Source organism: Pimephales promelas, chromosome 5 (genome assembly GCF_988280905.1).
Source record: "Pimephales promelas chromosome 5, fPimPro1.hap1.1, whole genome shotgun sequence".
In the NCBI taxonomy this organism is placed as follows: domain Eukaryota; kingdom Metazoa; phylum Chordata; class Actinopteri; order Cypriniformes; family Leuciscidae; genus Pimephales; species Pimephales promelas.
Window position 1 is genome coordinate 35,217,654 of NC_142773.1, and position 22,650 is coordinate 35,240,303.

The 22,650-nt window shown below is 36.3% G+C and overlaps 1 protein-coding gene and 1 long non-coding RNA gene across 4 annotated transcripts in view; both read left to right on the forward strand.

Annotated features, from left to right (window-relative positions):
- pbx1a (pre-B-cell leukemia homeobox 1a) overlaps positions 1 to 8,986 on the forward strand; it is a 73,828-nt gene extending 64,842 nt beyond the window's left edge. For all 3 annotated transcript variants that reach the window (XM_039677312.2, XM_039677311.2, XM_039677313.2), the window contains 2 exons: positions 2,060 to 2,149; positions 6,498 to 8,986. In XM_039677312.2, coding sequence (XP_039533246.1) covers positions 2,060 to 2,149; positions 6,498 to 6,590 — 183 coding nt within the window. In that variant the 3' untranslated portion in view covers positions 6,591 to 8,986. The remainder of the gene's footprint in view (positions 1 to 2,059; positions 2,150 to 6,497) is intronic.
- A 6,390-nt stretch (positions 8,987 to 15,376) lies between these two features.
- The window catches only part of LOC148981479 (uncharacterized), a 74,382-nt gene continuing 67,108 nt past the window's right edge, over positions 15,377 to 22,650 (forward strand). The window contains exon 1 of the long non-coding RNA XR_016168572.1: positions 15,377 to 15,473. This is a non-coding gene — a long non-coding RNA (uncharacterized LOC148981479). The remainder of the gene's footprint in view (positions 15,474 to 22,650) is intronic.

Below are 22,650 nucleotides of genomic sequence, written 5' to 3' on the forward strand. Positions count from 1 at the left end.
CAAAGGAACCTTAGGAAAGTGCTTCTGCCTTTTTGTGGGGTACTTTGGTCAATTACGCTTTGCTTTTCACCAAACCCCTTTTGCAAGCAAGCACATGCTGTTCCTGAAATCGAATGATTTGTTCTTGTCCAATATCTTCAAGGGAACCGTCTTCGTTAGTACCGAATGGCACGTCTCTGTCATAACTGATCAAATAGTCAACATCTTGTTATGTATCCTTGTCACAACAAAGTTCATCTCTCAGCTCCAGCCAGCTCATCTTAGTGTCCGACGCGTGTAGATTTCTGCTCAGTCGTGGCTAACATGACCTTGAGAACGGACTGGGGTTACAGTTTGCCTCCAGCAGTCGTACAGTGCTTCGTGGCCATTGTCAACTTCCAAATGAATAGACCATCAAAGACAGTCTTGGAAACAATACAGCTCTTGTCAGCAGGATTGCGTATCTGTCATGCTGTCACGTCCGCCACCGTGGCTTCCTGACCTTGCCCGGCACGCTAGCATCCAAACACGGGGTGCTTCTGTTTGTCCCCTTTTGACGTTTGTAATGTTTTCCTCCCATAACAAAGCAACTTCTTCGAAGGCTCGGGGTGCTTCATGAATATTCAGTGCTGGAATCCCAGAGGAAATCTTCTGAAATGAGTTCATGTGCTGCACGAATTACATGAGAGAGATTTTACATGAGTGTGTTTTGATAGAATTGATCCAAATATTAAATGTATAATTATATATATATTTATAAAACGGTTAGTTCCAATCCTTGATTCTGATTGGTCAATAGCTGTGCTTTATTCATGATAATGACTGCTTCACCCAATGGTTCTATTTATCATTGCATAACACTGCGGTTCCTATATTGTTTTTATTTGAGCTTTCATGCATAATACACGTTGAAACATTGTTGCTGTTCACTGTCAGGGACTATTTTTTTTCTAGCGGAAGGAAGGCTTTTAGTGATTGTACTTCATGAAAGTTGCACTAATACATTTTTTTTTTACTTTAATATTTTTATTGTGTGGTAACCATTTTATAAAAGCAATAAGGTACTCGAGGCAAGTGCTGTGTCGTGAATACGTAACAGCTGAAGGGCGTTTTTAGGCACGACGCGAAGTGGAGTTTCGTACCTAATTGCTTAGGGCTGTCAAGCTATTGAAATGTTTTATCGAAGTAATTAATGTCTCAAATCGCATATCAAATTTGGCTGAGAAATTACCCACACTTTGATCATTTAAAGTCATTATTGTGTTAAATGAGAAAACATCAAATCAAACATTACAAAAAGTAGCGAAATATTTGATTTGATTCGACATAGAATTTACAGGTAATAAATGTTTATTACAAACGTTTGTGTAACGTTTATATTGCACATAAATGTTTAGGCTAGCTGTGGCTTTACAGGATTTTTTCTTTTGCGAATATGAGATAAACAAAAATGATATTGTGTCTAACATAAAAACATATAACAATATTATCTTCTTATTTATTGAACTGTTGTATAAAATCATTTTCACATTTGCACTCATGCTATTTGAGACAAAAACAGTACTCGTGTGATATTGCTTACTTCAAATGATATAAATATAAGACAACAACTCATACAGGGGCATTTTTGCCCTGATATCTTGAATTTTAGGGTCATTCTATAGGCTGCATCACATAATGAATTCATGTTTGTCACCAATCCTGAATGAAATGTTAACCTGGGTCTGGGGCTGATTAAATGCATTATTTCCATAACTAATTGAATGAATGCCTAAATCAGCACCCCTATTTTTAAATATATTAATTATAATTTATATTTTTCATCAAATGTAATTCTCTAAAATCACATTATTTGTCAATTACTTTGTAAACATGGGTTTATTTCTCATCAGTTCTGGAACAAATTGTGTCCTTTGTTTGATATCTGCTGCACAAACATTTCATTCAACATTTGATGACCTTTTCGGTTGCCAATATCCTTTTTGTATCAGGGTGACCTTTTCTCAGCACAAACGTCTTTGTTTTGGATAGGCATTGTCTGACCCTGTCTTTTGTTTGTGTTGTGTTCTTCTGTCTGCAGGTGGATACTCTTCGCCATGTTATCAGTCAGACAGGCGGATACAGTGAAAGCCTCGCTGCCAGTCAGATATACAGTCCACAGGGCCTCAATGTAAGTCCATACTGAGCCTCCTGATTCTCAAGACCAGTGCCATTAGCTTGATATAAAAAAAAATTGGTGATGGTAAAATGTATTATTTTTCTGACTCTGAGAATGAGTCTCTTATGCTCACTCGAGGCTACTTTGATTTAACAAAAAATGCAGTAATATTATGAAATATTATTAGATTATAAAATAACAGTTTCCTGTTTTAAATATATTTTATTGTATGTAGTTTATTCCTGTGATGGCAAAGTTTAATTTTCAAGTCTTCAGTGTCACATGATCCTTCAGCAATCATTCTAATATGCTGCTCAAGAAACATTTCTTATTATTAACATGTATGTATGATATTTTGTCTAATAATACTTCAATGAATTAATAACATTATTAGGGATGTCCCAAGCCGAATTTTTTTAACTGATCGGTATCAGCTTTCCTAAGCTCGATCCTTTATTTTACGTCAGCTGTCACGCAGGTGTCATACACCTTGTATGCACCTTCAAGTGGAATTGCCAACCGCCATTCAAAGGCTCATAAAAAGCTCAAATGTGCGTGCAAGGGTGACGCGTGAAAACCCATATGTGAGAACCAGTGAGATCTGTTTTAGCACATCGCACATGTAATCTTCTTTGTTTAGAATATTTAATGTGCACTTTTTAATGAAACTCTCGAAAGTCATACATGTTCCCCATAAACACAGTCTTAAATGAGTTAAATGAACATAAAGAGTTGTGAGAAAATGGGCTACATGTCAATCCCGTCATGTGTGTCAGGTCTTAAAGTGACCGCAGCCTAATAAACCCACTGTGGTTTGTCATTAAGGATAATCAAAGAACAAAAGAAAATCACTCACTGGTCTTGAATGAGCTTTTGTAGCTTAAATAAGGATTAATTTATATTGAATTGATCATTTTTGGAGTGTTTGATAACTTATACAATTTCTGCATATTTCCTACCTGTTAGACCTACCTAAAAATCTTAAAGCACTGTTTACAAGCGTACATGGGTCAAAAACAATGAAAACAGGTCAGGGCACAGGTAAATGTGACATTTATTATAATGGGTTCATGTGAAGTTTGTTTTAAGTTCACTAAAATTTAGTTGCTGAATGCCTATAATTGATGGCTAAAATTAGAATGTTTTTTTTTTTTGTGTGTTTTTTTTTTTTTTTCATACACTTGTAAGTGATACTGGCCGCCTTTTATAAAAAGATGCAATTTGGAGATTAAATGTGAAATTATTACAATATAAAATAGAACATTTTAATGTTACACTCTAAAAATGCTGGGTTGTTTCAACCCAAATTTGGGTCAAATTACAGTTGAAAGTGACAGTTGAAGTTGGGTTCAAATTTTAAATTAGATTTTTTAACCCAACATTTGTGTTTGTCCATATTTGACCCAAATTTGGGTTAAAACAACCCAGCATTGTTTAGAGTGTATGAAGTGTCTGACCCAGAATCCTTTAACATTCTTTAGAAGCTTTTCTTCTAAGAGTGAGCAAAGCAGAAAACAAATATAAAAAAACAATAATAAAAAAATATATTAGTGTAACTATTAGGTTACATCAACAAAAATATATTTAAGGATATAAATGGCTCCTTACACTCAAATATGGTCAAATATGGACAAAAAGTAAAGGACATTTTTAAGCTAACATTTGGGTTTGTCCATATTTGACCCAAATTTGGGTTAAAACAACCCAGTATTTTTTAGAGTGTAGGTGCAATTAATTTATCGATTATTATTATTATTTTTTTTTTTAGCAATTTACAAGACTAAATTATATTTCTATCTAGATACTCTTACATTCATTTATTGTAATACTTGATTATAATATTTTGGCAACACTGCTTACCTCTAGCTGCTCTAGCTAGTCTGTTGCCATATTGATAAGTGGTGCCAGTGGCAAATATGCACGCCAAGGCGATCGTAAATCATAAATAATCAGTGTCAGCGTTACCATGGCTCCTTCAGACACACAAACACCAACAACATCAAAGAAGCCCAGATGTAGGTGCTTTTCTGACCATCAAACTCATCGAAAGCTTTCGATTGTGTCCTCCACCACAGCTCTGAGCGCACATTAAAAGAATTGTGTTAACCAGAGGAGACGAGCGTCTCCAACCATCAGTTTTGTACTGGGGGGAGGAGTGTTTAAGAGAGAGGGAGAGAGAGAGAGAACGAGAACGCAAGCGGCAAAGGCCAGCATGTAAAATCCACAGCGACAAGCCGTGTCGCCAGCAGAGGAAATTGATCAGACAGTCTCAAGGGAGGGCTGAGTAGTGATTTGGGACAGCAATCCAAGTGCATTGGTCATATCACACATCTGCCACCTTAACAGCACTGACAGGGAGCCAGCAAAGTGTGAGGAGGGGAAAAAAGGGAAAAAAGACAAACACACTAACACAGTCTCTCTAAATAGCTGGCTTGAAGCAAAGCCCGAGTGTGTCCTGTGGAAGTGACCTGTGCCATCTATGGCAAACTCAAAGGATGTTTTTATAGTACGATGACTTGTTTATTGCAAAAGATCAAGGAAAAATGTCATTTCCCAATTCACAACCCCTTTAAAATGTTTTTTGTTAATTGATGCAGATTTATAAATGTCAACTTCATTGATTTCATGTTCGTATCAATGATTAAATCAACTCTATTTGAACACCATGAATTCAAAAAAGTCCTGAACATTTGCATCGTAACGCTGTGATAATGTAGCCAGAGAAAGTGTCTCGATCTTATTTAAGGCAGAATTCACTGTCTTAAATAACATGATATTTTTCCTTCTCCACCCAGATAAGTTATTCTCCTTTTTTTCCGGTTGTGAATAATGACGGCCTGAGACATAAAGCGTTTATGTGGGGAAGCTTTCCTCTCGCCCATGCGCTGTAATTACGCCTTTGAAATAGACATGGGGTGTCACCAAAGCCGAAGATTTGAAAAGTTTTTTTTTTTTCCTCTCCTCGCTCTGCTCTTTCTTTTTTTGATTACAGACTGCCTCTATCTAAAATAACAGGCTGGGAAAATAAGAGGCTGCCAAAGCCCATTTCTAGTCCTTTTTCTGATGGCATGGAAATTGCTATTAATGCCCCAAATGCTCTTTAGGCAACCTGTCTCCCGGACATGAAATGGCCTCCATTTTAGCTGCCCATTATACTTTCATTCCTTTAGCCAATGTGATAATTTGCAATAATTGATTCCTCCATCATCTGTCTTTTGAAAATCGTGTTCTGGAAATGACTCGCTATGACTCATAATATGCAGCATAATGTCGTTCCTTTTTACCGCCTCACTTTGTGACTTTGTGTTTATAGTCATTATAGTCGCTCTCGTTTCGAATCTGTTTCGCATCAGTCTTTGCGTTGTGTTTTCAAATCTACACGTCATCATTCTGTCTAAGGCTTCACGATTTGGGGAAAATGTTATATTGCGATTATTGAGGTCGATATTGCAATTGCGATATGCGATTTAATAAACGAATGGTTTCATGAGTTTCATGTTAATGTGTATTTTTCAACTCAAATACTGATAACACCTATAATGACCAATAAACCATCAACCAAACCAACATTACAGTGATTCCATCATTACAATTAAAAGCTATAAACTTAAAAAAATATATATATGTATATATAACAGCTTTTAAATTAAGTGAACTTCAAACAATCCTCACATAAACCCATAATAAATGCCATATTTACCTGTGCCCTTCCTGTTTTAACAAGTAGGATACAGAAATTGAATAAAGTTATCAAACAGTCTGCGCTGCCTGAAAAATAAATTATATATAGACCACAAAAGTTAGCTACAAAAGTTCTTTAGTCAAGAGCAGTGAGTCATTTTCTGTTCCCTTTGTTCTGTGATTAACTTAAATTTACTGACAGAACGCTTTTTCGCTGCTGGCCCTTTAAGAGCAGCCGTTGCCGAGACGCGGATCTCACACGCCTCATTCTCCCACTTTTCGTCCATAAGACTTTTCCTATGTTATGAAGATACTCGACAAAACGACATTTTGGCATTAATCGTGTGAGTTATTGTTCGTTATTCGTTCGTTGTTCACATTTTGGCACGCGGTCTGTGTATGCGCATTATGGCGCGCATCTTTCTACGAGTCACATTCAGGACATTCACAGGCAGCGCTCTCTTTTGACTTCTTGTCATGCGAATAAGAGCATGTAACACTAGTAAAAGGATGTCAAGAAAGAAGAGTGTGCTGCGTTAATAGCCCTAATTTATTCATTTAATATAAAATCGCGGCATTTTGCGTTACATAATCGCATAGGTTTGATGTCACGATTACGATTGCGATATGATTAATCGTGCAGCACTGATTTTGTCGTTTTGCTTTTTCCTCATGAAAGGCGAACGGCGGCTGGCAAGACGCCCCGACACCCTCCTCAGTGACCTCGCCCACGGAAGGACCCGGGAGTGTCCATTCCGACACTTCCAACTGATCATCCATCCCCAAAAGCGTGTGGGATCTTCAGACTGCTCTCGCTAAAAATCCAGCGATCCACCCTCCGCAGATTCGGATTAACGTCCCACCCACGTGGTCATACACAATCATGCCATACCGCCATGGAACATTTGGGATACTTTACAAGATTTTAGAAAACAATTATGAATTTGAAAATTTTAAAAAGGAAAAGGAAAAAAAAAAAGTTGTGTTTGTACAGTTTTCACAGTGTCTTTTAGGTGGCACAGGGCGACTAACTAACCTGTGACTGTTTCAGTCTTAAGAGGCTATTGTTTATGATGGAACAACCAGTTGTCGTGTTTCAATTTAAATGCTTCATTCTACCTCTCAGCAAAAAAGAAAAATGAGAAGAAAAAAAAACAGATATCACTTGATATTGTGCTTGGAAGAAAGCTCTTCTTATCGGTACGATCAATTGCCTCTTGTTCGTTCAATAATGATATATTGACTATTTTGTTGGTTTTGTTGTTTATTTTCCAAAATCCATCTATTTCCTTTGACAATTTTTGCCCTATGAAAACAGATTTTTCTTCTAAATCTGTGTGTAAAACGTGAAACAGGATATGTGGAGGTCAGTCCATTGACCAGTTGAAAGCTGATTATCATGTTTCCCCCATAAAACCATCAAATGCTGTCCATTAGATAAAGGTAAATGCTTACTTTTATCGTAGAGAGCAGTCCAAACAACTCTGCCGTCGTAGATTTCATTTGGAGTCATTTCCTCACTCTGTTTGTTTTTGAGGACACCGTCTGCGAGTCGATGAAAATATAACTGATTCCGGAAATGGCGGAAGCATCAAGTCATTATGGTCTATAATGACATTTCCTCCCCGCTTTCACTTCAGATTGCTTTCAAACGCTCCCTTATTCCCTTTCTCCCTTAAGTGAAGGAATTTGACATAAAGAGCAATATCTTTGTTTGGTTTATACAAACAGGTGTTCCTTTCTACCCCGAATCATGGACAAAAGCAAGCACTAATGCTCTTTATCATTTTATTAGTTTTAGTATGCTCCCTTTTTAAAATGATCATTTCTTATTATGTTCCGTTGCCTAGCAAAAAAATTGAGGATTTCATCAAAAGGCCACGCCATAACAAATGCGATCCTGACGTCTTGATGATTATATAACTTTTCTCTGTAATTTCAAGTATGAGAGCCAACTGTGAGTGTACAGTTTTAGAAACATGCTATGTACATTTAACATTACAGCTGAGTGTTGCTGGTAACCAAAATTTGTTGTGTAAACAATGTAAAAGAATATGAAATATCATGCCCATAGCTGTTTAAACATATTGAGCTTTTCTCAGTTTTCGGTACCTGATTTCTCATGTCTTCTCATTTCCTTTGGCCAATTTTTTTGCCGAAGCCACTGTTTCCATTGTGAAATCATGACTGATGTAGCGCTTCTGCCTAATTAAAAAAAAAGAGAGATATCTTGAAGAATTCAATAGTTAACTAATTTTTGTTGAAAATATATCCCTGTCTGTCAGGGCTCCGGGTAATGAAGTTTGTTTTGCAGTACATTGAATCAGAATCCATTTAAATGGGGAAGTCATTAAGTTAATAAGATTTGGACATTTCGACGGTCACTCTTAGCTGTGTTGATGCAGGTAAAGTGCCGTACAACCATTCAGTCTATATGGACCCTTTTGCCCCCGAACCTAGAAATCAGTTCCAAAACCCTGACCTGAGGCCAGTTGATCATCTCTGCTCTGATGTATAACGTATATGACTCAAATAGCATATCACCCCCCGTTGATTTGTGCTCTCTAACATGTGTTCTACCAAAAACATTGCCAAAAAGGAAGAAGCTCCACATCTTTAATGGATTTTTTGGGGGGAAATGTTTGGGAATGTTCATATCTATTCACAAAACCAAAAATGTAAAAAAAAAAAAAACTGAAAGTAGCTTATGTATGTATAAGAAACAGAAATATGTGACCGATATTTCATTGCCTTTGCCTTCAAGAATGGCTTTGATGATTCTTTTTCTTCCTTTTGTTTCTTGTTTTTAGCTTTTGTTTAGCTCTCATTTTCAAGGCATTCTTGAACACCGTTTTTTTTTTAATAGTTTGAAGGTAATCATGCTAATCCATATGGAAATTCAAACATCTGTTATTTGAATGACATACTTTTGACACATAAGATCACAAATTCTAGTTTGCTGATGGTTGCCATTGTGAAAATGTATATATATTTTGTGAAATAGACTTGACCGCACTTGCTATAAATGCATTATTAGACTTCACGATTATGTACCATATGAAGCATTGGAGGCCAGACTATTGTGTTTGGGTTTCCGCCACAATTCCCACAAACTTTGTCTCAAAATTGACATGATTATCATCAATAAATGTTGTATTGCTCACTGAACAGTATTGATACACATCAGTATGTATTTTGTGAGATTCTGTTTTGGTGTTATTTTTTTTATAAAGGTTTTACAGGGTTTAAGGCTTTTCTTGTTCTCCAATTTATGTTTAGTGACCATTTTAGTACAGTAAAGGACATAGTGTATCACATCTGGCATTAGTCAACTCAACCCACGACTTAGATTTTGCACATTACTTGCCCAACATCACATCTTTTCATAGCCTGAGATTTTAAATTCAGCCCAAAAACAAATCATCCGTTTTACTTTGTTGCATGTGTTTTGCTTACAATAAAATACTGCAGTGTTTTAAGAAAATCCAGATGTATTTTTATTACCTTAAAGTTTATTATTATGTATTTATTTATTGTCTGCAAATATACTGTTTAATTTTAAAAAATGTAATTAATTGAATTTTCAGCAACATTACTCCAGTTTCAGTGTTATCCTTCAGAAATCATTCTAATATGCTGATTTGCTGCTCAAGAAACATCTCTTAATAATATCAATGTTAGAAACAGTATTGCTCGTTAATATTTTTTTGAATAAATCTTTTGAAGATTTTATTTACAATCAGGATTCTTTGATGAATAGAAAGAATTAATAGAATCAAAAGAACTTTTGTAACATACTGTAAATGTCTGTACTGTCACTTTTGATCAATTTACTGCATTTAAATTCTTTACTAAACAAAAACAAAATTTTGGATGGTAGTGTGACCATATAAGGTAAAAACAGATGTTTTTTTTTTACAAATGTTTCAAGAATGAAGATAAATGTGTCGAAAGGATAGTTAGTTTGTGTAATGAATCAGATTTTTGGCACAAAAATAACAAAAAAGTTTTAAATAAAACAAAAATTGGTGATTGATATCCATTTTTAAAATTTATATAAATGTTTTTTTTTTGCAAATTCAATTAGATTTATTTTATGATTACTAAAATTATAATTTATTCTGATTCATAATAATTAACATCTTGCCAAACCACTTTGTGTTGTTGAGACACGTAAACAAATAGATTGTTGTAAATAATCAACATCTTTATTTGACTGATTTGTGGTTCCATTCCTAAACACAACACTGTAAAAAAAAAAAATCTGTTAAATTTACGGGGAAAAAAATGGCAGCTGTGGTTACCAGAGTTTTCCTGTTAAAAATACGGTAGCAATATTTTAGGTTTTACAGACTTTAAACCGTATTTAATTTTACAGCAATAAACCATCTATCTCATATAATGTTCATTTATTATATTTTCACTGTAAATTATACAAGACTTTTTCACTTCCATAAACTGTAAATTTAACAGTATTTTACAGTAAAAGTGCATTAAATGTACCATTATATATATATCACAGTTATTTACCGTGTATATTAAGGAAACTTTCTGTTAACCAATTAACAGTTTTTCACTGTGGCATTTTTACAGTCTTTTACTGTTAAAATCACAATCATTTTTTACAGATAAATATACATTTATTTCTAGATGATCCATGAATATCAGTAAGATCTCTGCAACTCACTACCTGAACGTCATCAAGCTCCTGCTCCATGAGTTCTGTCATGCCGAGAGTAAAAGTGGGCCAAGGTCAGACCTCGACTTCACAGGTCTGTCAGGGTCTCATGCCTCTGGACTCAGAACAGCTTTGGGCTGCTTGGCCTCAGGAGTACTGGCAGTTTGTTTTAAATACAGATTCTGGCAGCCATTTCTCACTGCCTTCAATGAGGGGGGCTGAGGAGTGTGAGGGGCACGAGGGTTTTAACATGTCTCCCACCTCCACAGGCCCATACTGACCCAGTCTCCCACCTCCAAACCGCAAACAACCCCACACGTCTTTCACCCTACACATCCTCAATCCTGCTCATTCACATCTTCCACTTGTCAACACGTGAGAGAGAGATGTGAACGCTAACAGAAATGAAATGTGAAATTGTCCTCTGTAATGTCAAGTCTTGTTTCGCTTCCACGGGGGAAATATAGTTGCTGAAAGTCGTAGATCTCCAGACAGAGGACGGTCACATTGATGTCGATTAAAATACAGATTGTTTTGACATTATAATTAATAGAACAGTGTGATTTTTTAAAAAAGAGAACAATACAAAAATCCCTGAATTAATCCTCATTGAAACAACAAATACTATAATGACAAATTATAATTTCTTATTATAGTATTTGTTGTGTATATATATATATATATATACACAATATATATACATTCCAAGACAAAACTGAATATACCTTGTGTAATATATATAATCTTTATAATATATATACTTTATAATATATAATCCTTTTGACTGTGACCATTGATATTGCAAGCCATTTTATTTTTCTTCATATACCAGGAGAACACATTCAAAACCATTGACAGTGAATCCAGCACTGTGCATTGGGAAATTAAAAAGGGCAATAGGAACATCTGTGACCAGTTCCGTTTAATTCTTTTTATCTGTTTAGCGCTGTAGGAGCCTCCCCGGTCGCCTCTGTGTCATTTGGCATTCCATCTCACGACTGATCTTCTCAGGTTTGAAAGGACAGGACAAATCCCAGAGATAGGCAGTCTGGTCCAGACACACAGGCTCTGCATATCAGCCACTCGCAGGAGGGATGAGAAATCCCCTTCCTGACACTCGCAAAGGCTTTCTTTGTGAAACCTGCTGAATTATCTGAGCCCTGCACACATAAGCGTAGGTGCCTGTAAAATATTGAGCAGCTTCCAACCAACTTTAAATTATACTAAGTCCATGTATTTTCCCCCAACAAAAAAAAACTTATGAGCATAGAATGTCTGATTAGTTTTCAATTTAAGTTTTCTACTTGAGACCACTCAAAGTTTTATAAAAAAATCTGTAGAAAGTTTTAAATCTAAGTGTTAATTTTTAATATTTTAAATAAGTTGAAAAAATGTGAAGGTTGGTTGGAGTGTTTTTGTTCTCACATTTCAATATAAACATAGCAGCCCAACCGCAACATTCTGTGAGTTTAAAATGCTTCAGTGATGATGTACAGTATATTTGCAGCCCAACCCGGAAGTTGGTTCCCAAGGTGATTCACAGTTTATGAATCTTATTACACGTTTTGTTCATCAAAATACACCAGAGAAAACTAACTGAACAAGAAACAGGTGCACAAAGCAATACGTAACCATGGCAACTAATAATGAATAAGAACTCAGGCAAACAGAAACAGGAAAAAACTAATAATAATAATCAAAAAAAAAAAAAAACAGATCCCTTACATTACACCCCCACCCGGAAGGCGTCTTCACCATAACAGCAAACAAATGCGAAATGAGGAGAAAGGGTGGGGGCTCTGGAAGTGGTCAAAGAATGGAAGACAGAAGCAGAAGGGGTGGCTCGTGGAGCCAACTCAAGCCAGAGCTTAGCCAAACAGATACAATTTGATTTGTATTTCTTTTGTTTAGCCAGACTCCAGCCAGACCTTAGCCTAGTACTGTTTGACACAAAAGTGTGAAAAAAAAAAAAAAAAAAAAAAAAAACAGTGCCAGAATTAAGCCAGAAGTGCCTAGCCAGACTCGGCCCAGACTTTGTTGCTATCTGGGAACCATTTGCCAATTTGCCTTATTTTGGAAGGCGATCCAATCCATTAGTCCCATTTAGTCATTTGTTAGCAATCACCTTTTTTGAGACACATAAAAGCTTTTACATTAAAAAAAAAATAAAAAATCACAGTTACTGATGTACAGACCGTATTTCAGGCATTTAACCAAAAATCCATTATATATATATATATATATATATATATATATAGACATATCTCATATATATAATATAAAATATATGTGGTCAAGAAATAGTATTAATATAATATAATTGACTTAAAAAAAGAAAGACAGGAAAAAAGGGCTTGAGAAAGAATGAAGTTAGTGTCTCTTATTTTTGTTAGACTGCAGTCACTCAAATGTCAGTGTCCCATGAATGTGCTTTCCACATGCTTGAAGTCACACTACACAAGCAGTAGCTCGGTATGGGGTGGTGGGTGCCTGGATGACCAGCGTTAAATTAGCCATCTCAGCGCACTGCTGTCGCATGAGCGGGGTCATGCAGCGTGGCAGCGGCCATGACTCCCGCTGATCTCATTACAGTGGCAGGGCTGAGACCTCACTGGCCTGGCCCGGTAATGATCACACCCTGTCAGGCCTGATCAACATCTCACCCTCGCTCTCCCATCAGTGGGGTCACAAGCACACATCAATACACACATTCACAACAACATGCTCACATGCATTCCACTCTCACCAGCCACGGAAAAAAAAAACACAACAAAATGTTAATATTCTACAATATTGCTGTTTTTACTGTAGGGCGACCACCTGGTTATTGCTCTGTTATGGGACAGTTGATGTGATTTTGTGGGACACGTGTGTGAGAGATAAAGTTACTACTATTATGCAATGTAAATATTGATTTACATTAGTTGGAAATCTTATTTGACGTCATGTCAAAGAGGATTTCCAATCACTCAATATGCAGGTCAAGCGATATCATGTCAAGCTAGTATAGATAGAAAATAAGATTTTAGTTTACTTTAGACTATATGCAAACAATAAATGTGTTTTTACCAAATTCAGTGCATCTTGAACTTGAATGTTTTTGGGTGTAGCTATATTTAATGAGTTTTGATAAAGTCCACGTGATTCCTTTGCATAATGAATGCAGTCGTTATTTTGCATTAGTAATGCAAAATAATGCACTAGTTATTTCCCCGCTCTACAACATGATAGATTTTTAAACACCAATCACATTTTTTTGTATTATATTTCTTTCTTATTGTGGTATTGTAATTTCAGGGAAGAAATAAAGTAATACAGATATTGAAATGCGGGACACTGACTGTGTCTTGTGGGACACGGGACAAAGCTTTCGTCACTATATTATAATAATGCAGCCTTGATGAACATACGACACTTTCAAAAACTTTGAATGGTAGTGTATAGCGATATTATATAATATATTATATGGAAAAAAAAAATTGAAGTGTAATGTTTTGAGAATCCCCCCACACCCCCACCCCCCACACACACCCTTTTCCACCAGGAACCTGCAGCTGATTGAACATTCATTAGGATGAACGTTGTGCAGAAGGTTTATTCAGAGGTTGCATTTAATATGAGTTAATCACAGACCGCAAAGTCTAATCATCCATACAAATTTTGGAAGATCATTTGTTAGGACCTCTGCATATTGCTGGATCACCACTCCTGCAGATGGAGCCCAGTCGGGGTGATGGGATTGGGTGTGGCAGGCAGGAGGAACACAGTCTCATACAGTCATTTCCTGTAGGAATCATCTGCGGTGGACAAGGGTTGACACCTGACCCTCATATCATCTGCTGCCCTTTTCTTACAGACACAAAGAGTGATTATGTGGAGCATCTCCTTCACAGCAGCAGAATCTGACCTAAACATGCGTGCTCTCACTTTGATGATGACACTATTGATATAAAGACAGAGTCAAATTGAATTAATATCATGCAAAAATATAAATCATTACTCATTCTCATGTTGTTTCAAACCCGTTTGACTTCTCTTCTTTATTTAGCAGATTATTCAAGCTCTTTACATGACACTTGTCAAGCTAAAAATATAATAATAATCATAATCATGATAAAAGTAGTTCATTTGAACTCCACATATTGGTTTGGGGAAGTTTGAGAAGTCATACAAACTTATCGTTTTAACTAAAACTAAAAAAAGTCATTTTTTGAAATAAAATAGGCCTAAACATTAACTGAAAATTGGCAATGCAACATTCCTCATTTTTTATTTGTTTTTAGTTTGTCAGGACCTCTGGTTTGATCTTCCTCTGTTTTCTTCCTCTTTTGTGTTTGTGTCTAGCTGTGTCTGAAATCGCTCCGTATGCACTATATGGGCTAGTGCACTATATCGGGTGTCGGCCATTTTGTATTGATCATTCCCTACATTCATTCACTACTTTTACCCACAATCCTCTCTGAATTCGAATGTACATTCAATCTACTCTTGCTGAAGCACTATTTCCCACAATCCAATGCGGAGAGAACTGAGCGCGCATGAATGTGGCGCGAGCAAGTTTGAACCAGATATCTTATTCCTGCGTCGACATTTATTTAATGCTAGTTTTATTTTTCTGTTAATCATTACTTGAATAGAACATATTAAAACATTGAGACAATATTATATAGATGAATTGTAAAATTAAATTAAATTATATTTATATCGTTTAATTATTACTAATTACTAATTAAAGCATTGACACAATTTAATGTGTTTTACTAATGTGTTTTGATAATTTGTGGCATTGTTGTTAACTCGTTCAACTGTAAAGGGATAATTTGGTGGAGGATTTGAAAAATATCGTTAATCGTCGTTGGGAAGCGTTTTCATTCGGATCGGATGTATCCGGTCGCCGGAGGGCGCTCGACGACACGTCATCCGTGAGCGTGTGAGAGTTACAATTTCAGTTGATGAAACTACAAAGCTGGCACGGAGGTAAATATTAATTTCAAAATGAAGTCATTATGATTGTTATTGTTGTTAATATTATTTTATAAAGTAAGTAACGTAAAAGGAGTTTTATCAGTACGTGTGACGAAGCCCTTTCTGCGACAGCTCCAACTCTCCGACGCACAGTGTAAACGTCAGCGTCCGAATTCACTCACTTCACCTCTTTCACTCCTTGCAGATATAGTGCACTCAAATGCCACTATATAGGGATTAGTTAATGAGTGAACGAGTGAGCGGTTTCAGACACAGCTTCTGTCTTTTCCATTTTTACCACGTGCATTTGCTCACAGCTGTGTGTGTGTCGCAATCTGCTCGTTTGTTCTCTCTCTTTCGCTTTGTCCTCTGCCGGTTTATTATGTACTGGTCACTCACTGGTTTCGTTCCCTCGTTTAGTAGTTGTATTTGTTTTAGTGTTCTTTTTATCTAAATATTTGTCTCTGCCCGGTTGTTGTGGTTCCCTGTTCCTCTCCAGCATTATTACTGGTCTTGGACTCTGCTCTATCGCTGCTCATTAGACTGTTACTGGTACTGGAGTTTGGATTCCCCTGGGTTACCGTTTGCTTCTCTGGGCTGATTTCTGGTGTGAATACTGCCTGTTTCTGATAGTGAGTTGGGATGTCCCTGTTGGTTCTGTTTGTTCCTCGCCTGACTACCCTGCTTGTCTGATACTGATTCTCGCCTCACGATTGGGATTGATTATCCTGGATTCTGATCCCTGCCTGCCTGACTATTTTCTTCACTGCTGTTTAACTGTGAAAAGCCGTAGGTTCAACTGTATTGTTTAAATTAATAATTTAATAAATTAAAGTTAGTCTAAATAGTCTTCTGCTTTTGGGTCCTCCATCAGAACCTCGCAAAGTTTAAGTACTGAACTGAAACAAAATCTTAACTATGTAGACATATTAAAATACACTCTCAGAAAAAAAGGTACAAAAGCTGTCACTGGGGCTGTACCTTTTCAAAAGGTACACTTTTGTACGTATTAGCACCTGAAATGGACATATTAGCACCTGAAATGGACATATGAGCACCTAAAATGTACTGGCACCTAAAATGTGCATTTTAACACCTAAATGTACATATTAACTTGAACTTGGGTCCCTGCTCTGTCCTTGTATTAAGCAATATCACTGACAGTGTTTCTGAATGTTCGATTGATTGTTGTCTTGTCTTGTTTAAAATTACTGGAAGGCTAAAACTGAATTGCCCTATGGGGATTAATAAAGTTGGTTGAGTTGAGTTGAGTTGATATTAACGCATAAAATGTACATATTAGCACCTTAAATTTACATATTAACACTTAAAATGCTTAAAATAACTTTGTATGAGGAACAGACAAAAATATGAAATCAATTGAGCGTGATGGTAACCATACAGTTTCAATGAGGACGTTCTACTAGAAATATCTACTTTTGTGTTACACGTAAGAAAGAAAGTGTCACAGTTATGAAATAACATGAGGATGAGTTAGCCTAAAGCCAGTGGTGGTAAGTAACGAAGTAAAAATACTTCGTTACTCTACTTAAGTATTTTTTGGGGGGATCTGTACTTTACTTGAGTATGTTTTATTTGCATCTACTTTCACTCTTACTCCACTACAATATTAAAGGCAAAATTTACTTTTTACTCCGATACATTTCTCCGTGCCCGCTCCGAGTTTTTATTACACTTGGCTTTCCAAACCAATGAAAAACATGGTTTTCTTTTGAAAAAAAAAAAAAAAAAACGCACGCACTCGCGCTCTTTGCCAGCACGCTCGCTCACATAGCAGTTCAGTTCGTCAGTTCAGTGGAAGATGATGACCGCAGAAACAGTATAGCAGCTCTCGCTGTCAGCAGAAATGATCCCAAGATTCCCGACAGAGATCACCCATGGCCATATCTCAAGGATATGTTTGAATTCACTGAAGTTTGGAGATTCGTATCGGCTGAAATGTCTTCTTTGCCTGCCACGGCAGTGTTACAGTGCATTCTATCTGTACAACGCGACGTAGCCTACACATCACACGTGAATGAATAGGTACGGGACACTGCAATTCACCAAAGTTGATTATTTGCATAAGCCTTGCCGGTTAAACATTTAATTCACGTGATGATGCGTTGTTCTAACGTGCGCTTTCCTGAGCGTATACTCGACGCTCACAGGCACCAGAAGCCTGTCAAACAGCGCCTGAATACTGGACTAAGTTATCTTTCGAGTCTTGTTATGCTAATACTGTTAAATACACACAGCGTTTACTTAAACAGAATTGGCTTTGTCGAAAGCAAACATTTGAGAGAAAATCTGGTGTAATATGCGTCTACATTAAACGCGTCGCGTGCTGGTCTAAAAGCGACAGTGGTAAATAGTTCACAAAAAAAAAAAAAACATAAATTTGTCATTATTTACTCACTCTAATGTTGTTTCAAACCTGTATTAATTTCTTTCTTGTGCTAAACACAAAAGAAGATTTTTTTTTGAATGTGGTGAACAGTTGCTGGTCCCCATTAACGTCCAGGAGAGAGAAAAAAACTAAACACTGGGGACCAGCAACTGTTCTGTGACCCACATTATTCAAAATAACTTTTATTTTCAACAGAACAAAGCAACTTATTTGGGTTTAAAGCATCTTGAGAGAGTAAATTAAGACAATTTTCATTTTTGAGGGAACTATACCTTTAGTGTTAATAAAAAAAAAAAACACAAGGAGAAAATCACTCACTGAGAACTTTAATAGTAGCTTTAATAAAAATCAATAATTTTTACAGTGAAGTCTTTGTAGTGTTTTAATTTCATATCTGTTCATTTAATAACTTCAATGCTACTGATAAATACATCTGAAAAAATAAAGCACTGTTTATTTAATTTGAATATTAATTTGTTTAATGTTTATCTTGTCTTATTTTTTTAATAACAAAGAAAATAATAACAAAGATTTTTATCTTCGCCACTGGCCTAAATGTATGCCTTTCTTTTTTTTTCTTTTGTTACCTAAGTCTTTGTTTTTAACATAGGGACATTAGTTTGGCTGTAATGAACAGCCACTTGCAAAATAGTAAAACCAACTTGAAAAATAATCGTGATAAAAAATCGTGATCGTGATTTTCCTAAAAAAAAATCGTGATATATTTTTGCCATATCGCCCACCCCTGAAATGAAGTAGGCCTATAGCATTATTTACAAACCAGTTATTTAAGAGTTGTCAGTCATTCATAAGATCACTTAGAAAGTGTAAGTAAATGTAGTAAATACAGGTATAAAGCATTTAGTAGTGGTCAGTTAACTATTTGTGTGAGCTCAGTGAGTAGTGAGTAGGCTATTCATGGCTTGTAAAGCATGTATTAAGGTGATTTAAAGGAGATCAATCTTCTAAACAGTAAAATGTAACTGTGATCTAGAACATAGAAATATTTAACAGCCTTTAAATCTCCTGTTATTGTCTCTTATGATTGCAAATCTAACAAATTCTTAATTGCAGTATGTAATCTCATCATTTGTTCAATTAAATAATTGCATATCATCCCCAAAATAATTGATCTGCATAATTATTCATATTTACAGTTCATTGGAATATTTACTTTTACTTTCGGTACTTAAGTACTTTTTAAATCGGATACTTTTGTACTTTTACTCAAGTGATGTTTGAATGGAGGACTTTCTACTTTTACTGGAGTAATATTTTATTTAGGTATATATACTTTTACTCAAGTACAACTTTTGAGTACTTTTACCACCCCTGCCTAAAGCTCACACAATATATATATATATATATATATTTTTTTAGTTAACTATCCCTTTAACTAGGATGAGGCCAACTGTTTTAATTGTTCGGAGCATAACTTGTAATATTTTGCGGTTGCCATGCTAACATGCTTAAAATCATGCTGGACATACTGAAAGATTCTCATGAGGATAAATGGTAAATGAGATCTTAATTGTGTTATGGCATTATATGTTGACAGTTATATAGATTAATAATCTCAGGGAAGGACCACAAGACCTTGAGCATGATTCTGCATCCATCCCGACAGATCTACTGCATTTCTCCCATGATTCTCTTGGACGGCAATGCGTGTGTGCGAATGTGGTGGATGTTTTATATGTAGGTCAGTTTGCGGTGCATATCGCTAGCTCTGGTCATTGTTCTACATCCATATGAGACAGGCAGCGGAGTGGACAGGCCACATTTTTTTGAAGGCCCTATCCCCCCGCATGTGGATCCTGTTTCCTGCTGCTAATGACTTTGACATTATTGGGCCGGACAGTGGCGTGTCTGGCCACATTACTCTCAGCACTATTGCATATTCATAATCGACTAAATATAGTCAGCCAAAGCGAAGACTAGCGGGCAAAAAGGCTAGGGGATGGACACTGCGGTTGGCCACTGAACAATGGCGAAATGGCACCGGACCCTCTGACTGGCCGCGGGCTGATGGGTTACGGGCCAACTCTCAACATGCAGGGAAATCAAAAGGATTCAACTTGAGGAGCTCTTTTCTTAGAGTCCCCCAGGGGTTAAATGAGGGAACTGAAAAGGCACAGATTTTACATGTTTATGAACATTAAGTGATAGTGACAGAGGAGTAGGTCACTGACATTAGATGTGCTTTCATTTGAAAATAGTCTACAAACTTTTTGTCCCATTCTGTTGTAGATTTATAAAAGCATATATGCAAGCTGTCACTTTTTTGGGTTCCCTTTGGTCTCAAAAAACAAATAGCGTCAATATGAGACGGAGATACATGTGGGCCGGAAGGCGCCTCCTAGTGGTCTAACCCTACCCCATACCTAAACCTACCCATAACCGAAGCGTGTTATATTGACGCTAAAGGGTGCCATGTGCGTTGGGTTGGATGACGCCCTAAGATGAGAATGCGTTTGAATAGCAGCTGTTGAAAGGTGCACTCATATTGTTTGGTTTGCTTGTTCAAATTTTCTTTTAAAGTATGTTCATGTTGTGTAAAGCACCTTGTGCAGTGTATGAAAGCTTTACAGTAGTGGCCAAAATGATGTTTGGAGGGGATATTTGTTTTTAATGACAATATTTTATATAAAAAAATCAATATGATGGTAGAACAAAACACTAAACGTGGTTATGTATTTATCTGACAAAAGAATTTGGCAAAAAAAGAAGAAAAAAAGTCACATTACAGCTACAGGTTTTTTTTTCTTACTAGAAAATTGAAAAGCTCACAGGAAAAAGCATACAATGACTACAACATAATCAGTAATAAATATTTTCTTGCTTTTCACAATTTGGCATGGTTTATTGAATTACCACAGAAACCAACTCCAGTCCAAGCACAACTATGCAATATACTTACAAAATCTGTATTTGTATTACCATTTAAATATATCATATATTTTTACCATAGGCAGAGCATCAATTTTGTCCATTACTGTACATAAATAAATAAATACATACATGATGTCAGCATTGCGGCAGCCATGAGGGGGCGACTAAGACTGATGATTCACCTTCAATTCACTTTCAAGTGTCCATTATTATAATGATAGTTCAACAATGTGCAATCATTTCTTTATAGCCTATGTGAAACTTTATTTTTTTAAGTAGCGAAAAACGACTGAGTGCACCTCGAAGGATTTAACTTCACATTTGCATGTTTATAAAGGATGTGTGCACAATTGAAGATTGAACTTATAGTGTGAAGAGAACTTATAGTGTAAATAGCCTATACTTTAGACAGCAACATAGTTTCGGCCCAGATCTGGGCAAAATCTGGTACATGTGGATTCCATGCGCTCCATATGCGGACTGGATCTGGGCCAACACTATGTTGTGGGTATTGGGGCTGGTATTATATTATGCTTTATGTTATCTACTGGTACAATTTTTTTTTTACATTATCAATTACACTATTACTATTAGGCTAGACTTCACATTGTATTCTATTTATTCGTATTACAAACATTTTTTAGGGCTATATTGTATAGCCTACATTTGTGCTATAGCCATATTGTCCTTCGACAGCCAAAGCGTCTCTCAAGAGCCAAGTTGATTTCTTTTTTTGTCAGATACCTTACAATACCCTAATTGGCGTTATTTGAATCAAATAAACAGTATAGACCGCCACCCCCCCCCCCCCCCCCCCATGAGTAATGAGATCATGACAGTCTCCTCATGATATGAAAATAGGGTGAATATTATTGTCTCTGAAAATGATGCTGAGTCTTGAAACCTTATGAGAACAGACCCAATCTGATTAAGGCACCATGTTGTGAAAATTGTTGAAGATTATATTAGCGTGTGCAAGCGTTTCGTGAGTCATTTCCCCCATTTGCAATCAAATGAGGGATTTATTTAAATGAGGTATATTATGGCACCATGTTAAACACCAAGTTAAAGAAAATGCTACTTACTCATAGCCTACAAGAGGGCCACAGACATTAGGCCTAAACATTAGGTCTAGCCTAGACCTGTGTGTTAAATTCCAAATGCATACACATACACATACACTCTATAGGTTTTTTTTGTGAGAGTCCATATAGACTGTGTTTTTAAGTCTTTAAGTCTAATTTTTCCTTATTATTACAAGATTATTACTGGCTCACAGTTTTTTTTGTTGTTGTTGTTTTTTTCCTTTAGGTATATGTTACACTTTAATAGTACCATATCACATGTGAAGATGTATGCACTTTGTACTTCTGCCACAAGAGGGAGACATTGACCCATGTTATTTAAAATGTTTCAGTACTGCTCTGGAAAACTGGCACAGTTTTCATCTGATTTTATTGTGCATAAGACAAACAACACAGTATGACCCCTGGCAAATCTTTCTCTTAAGAGACTTATAATGCTCCTGATCCCGAGAGAGACAAAGACTACTGTGACTTGTTCTCTTACAACCCCTAAATGATAAAAACTTTACATGACATTATTGATTGTATAATGCTGTGATTTACTGTAGGGTGCAGATGAGATGCAAAATATTCCATACTTCTTGTCCCAAATGATACGTTAGGCAAGTGATGCATGTTATAAGATGAGAGTAGAATATACCAGTTGTGTGACATGCTGATGGATTTTTAGTGGTCCCCTCTCAACTATGCTGTCACTTAAGCAAAATTGCAGCCCTCCTACTTACAAGCCATTTCCTTCAAAGGAGCAATCTAGGGTCACTCTAAATCAGTGTGTGATGATTGGAGCTTTTCTGTTCAGGCA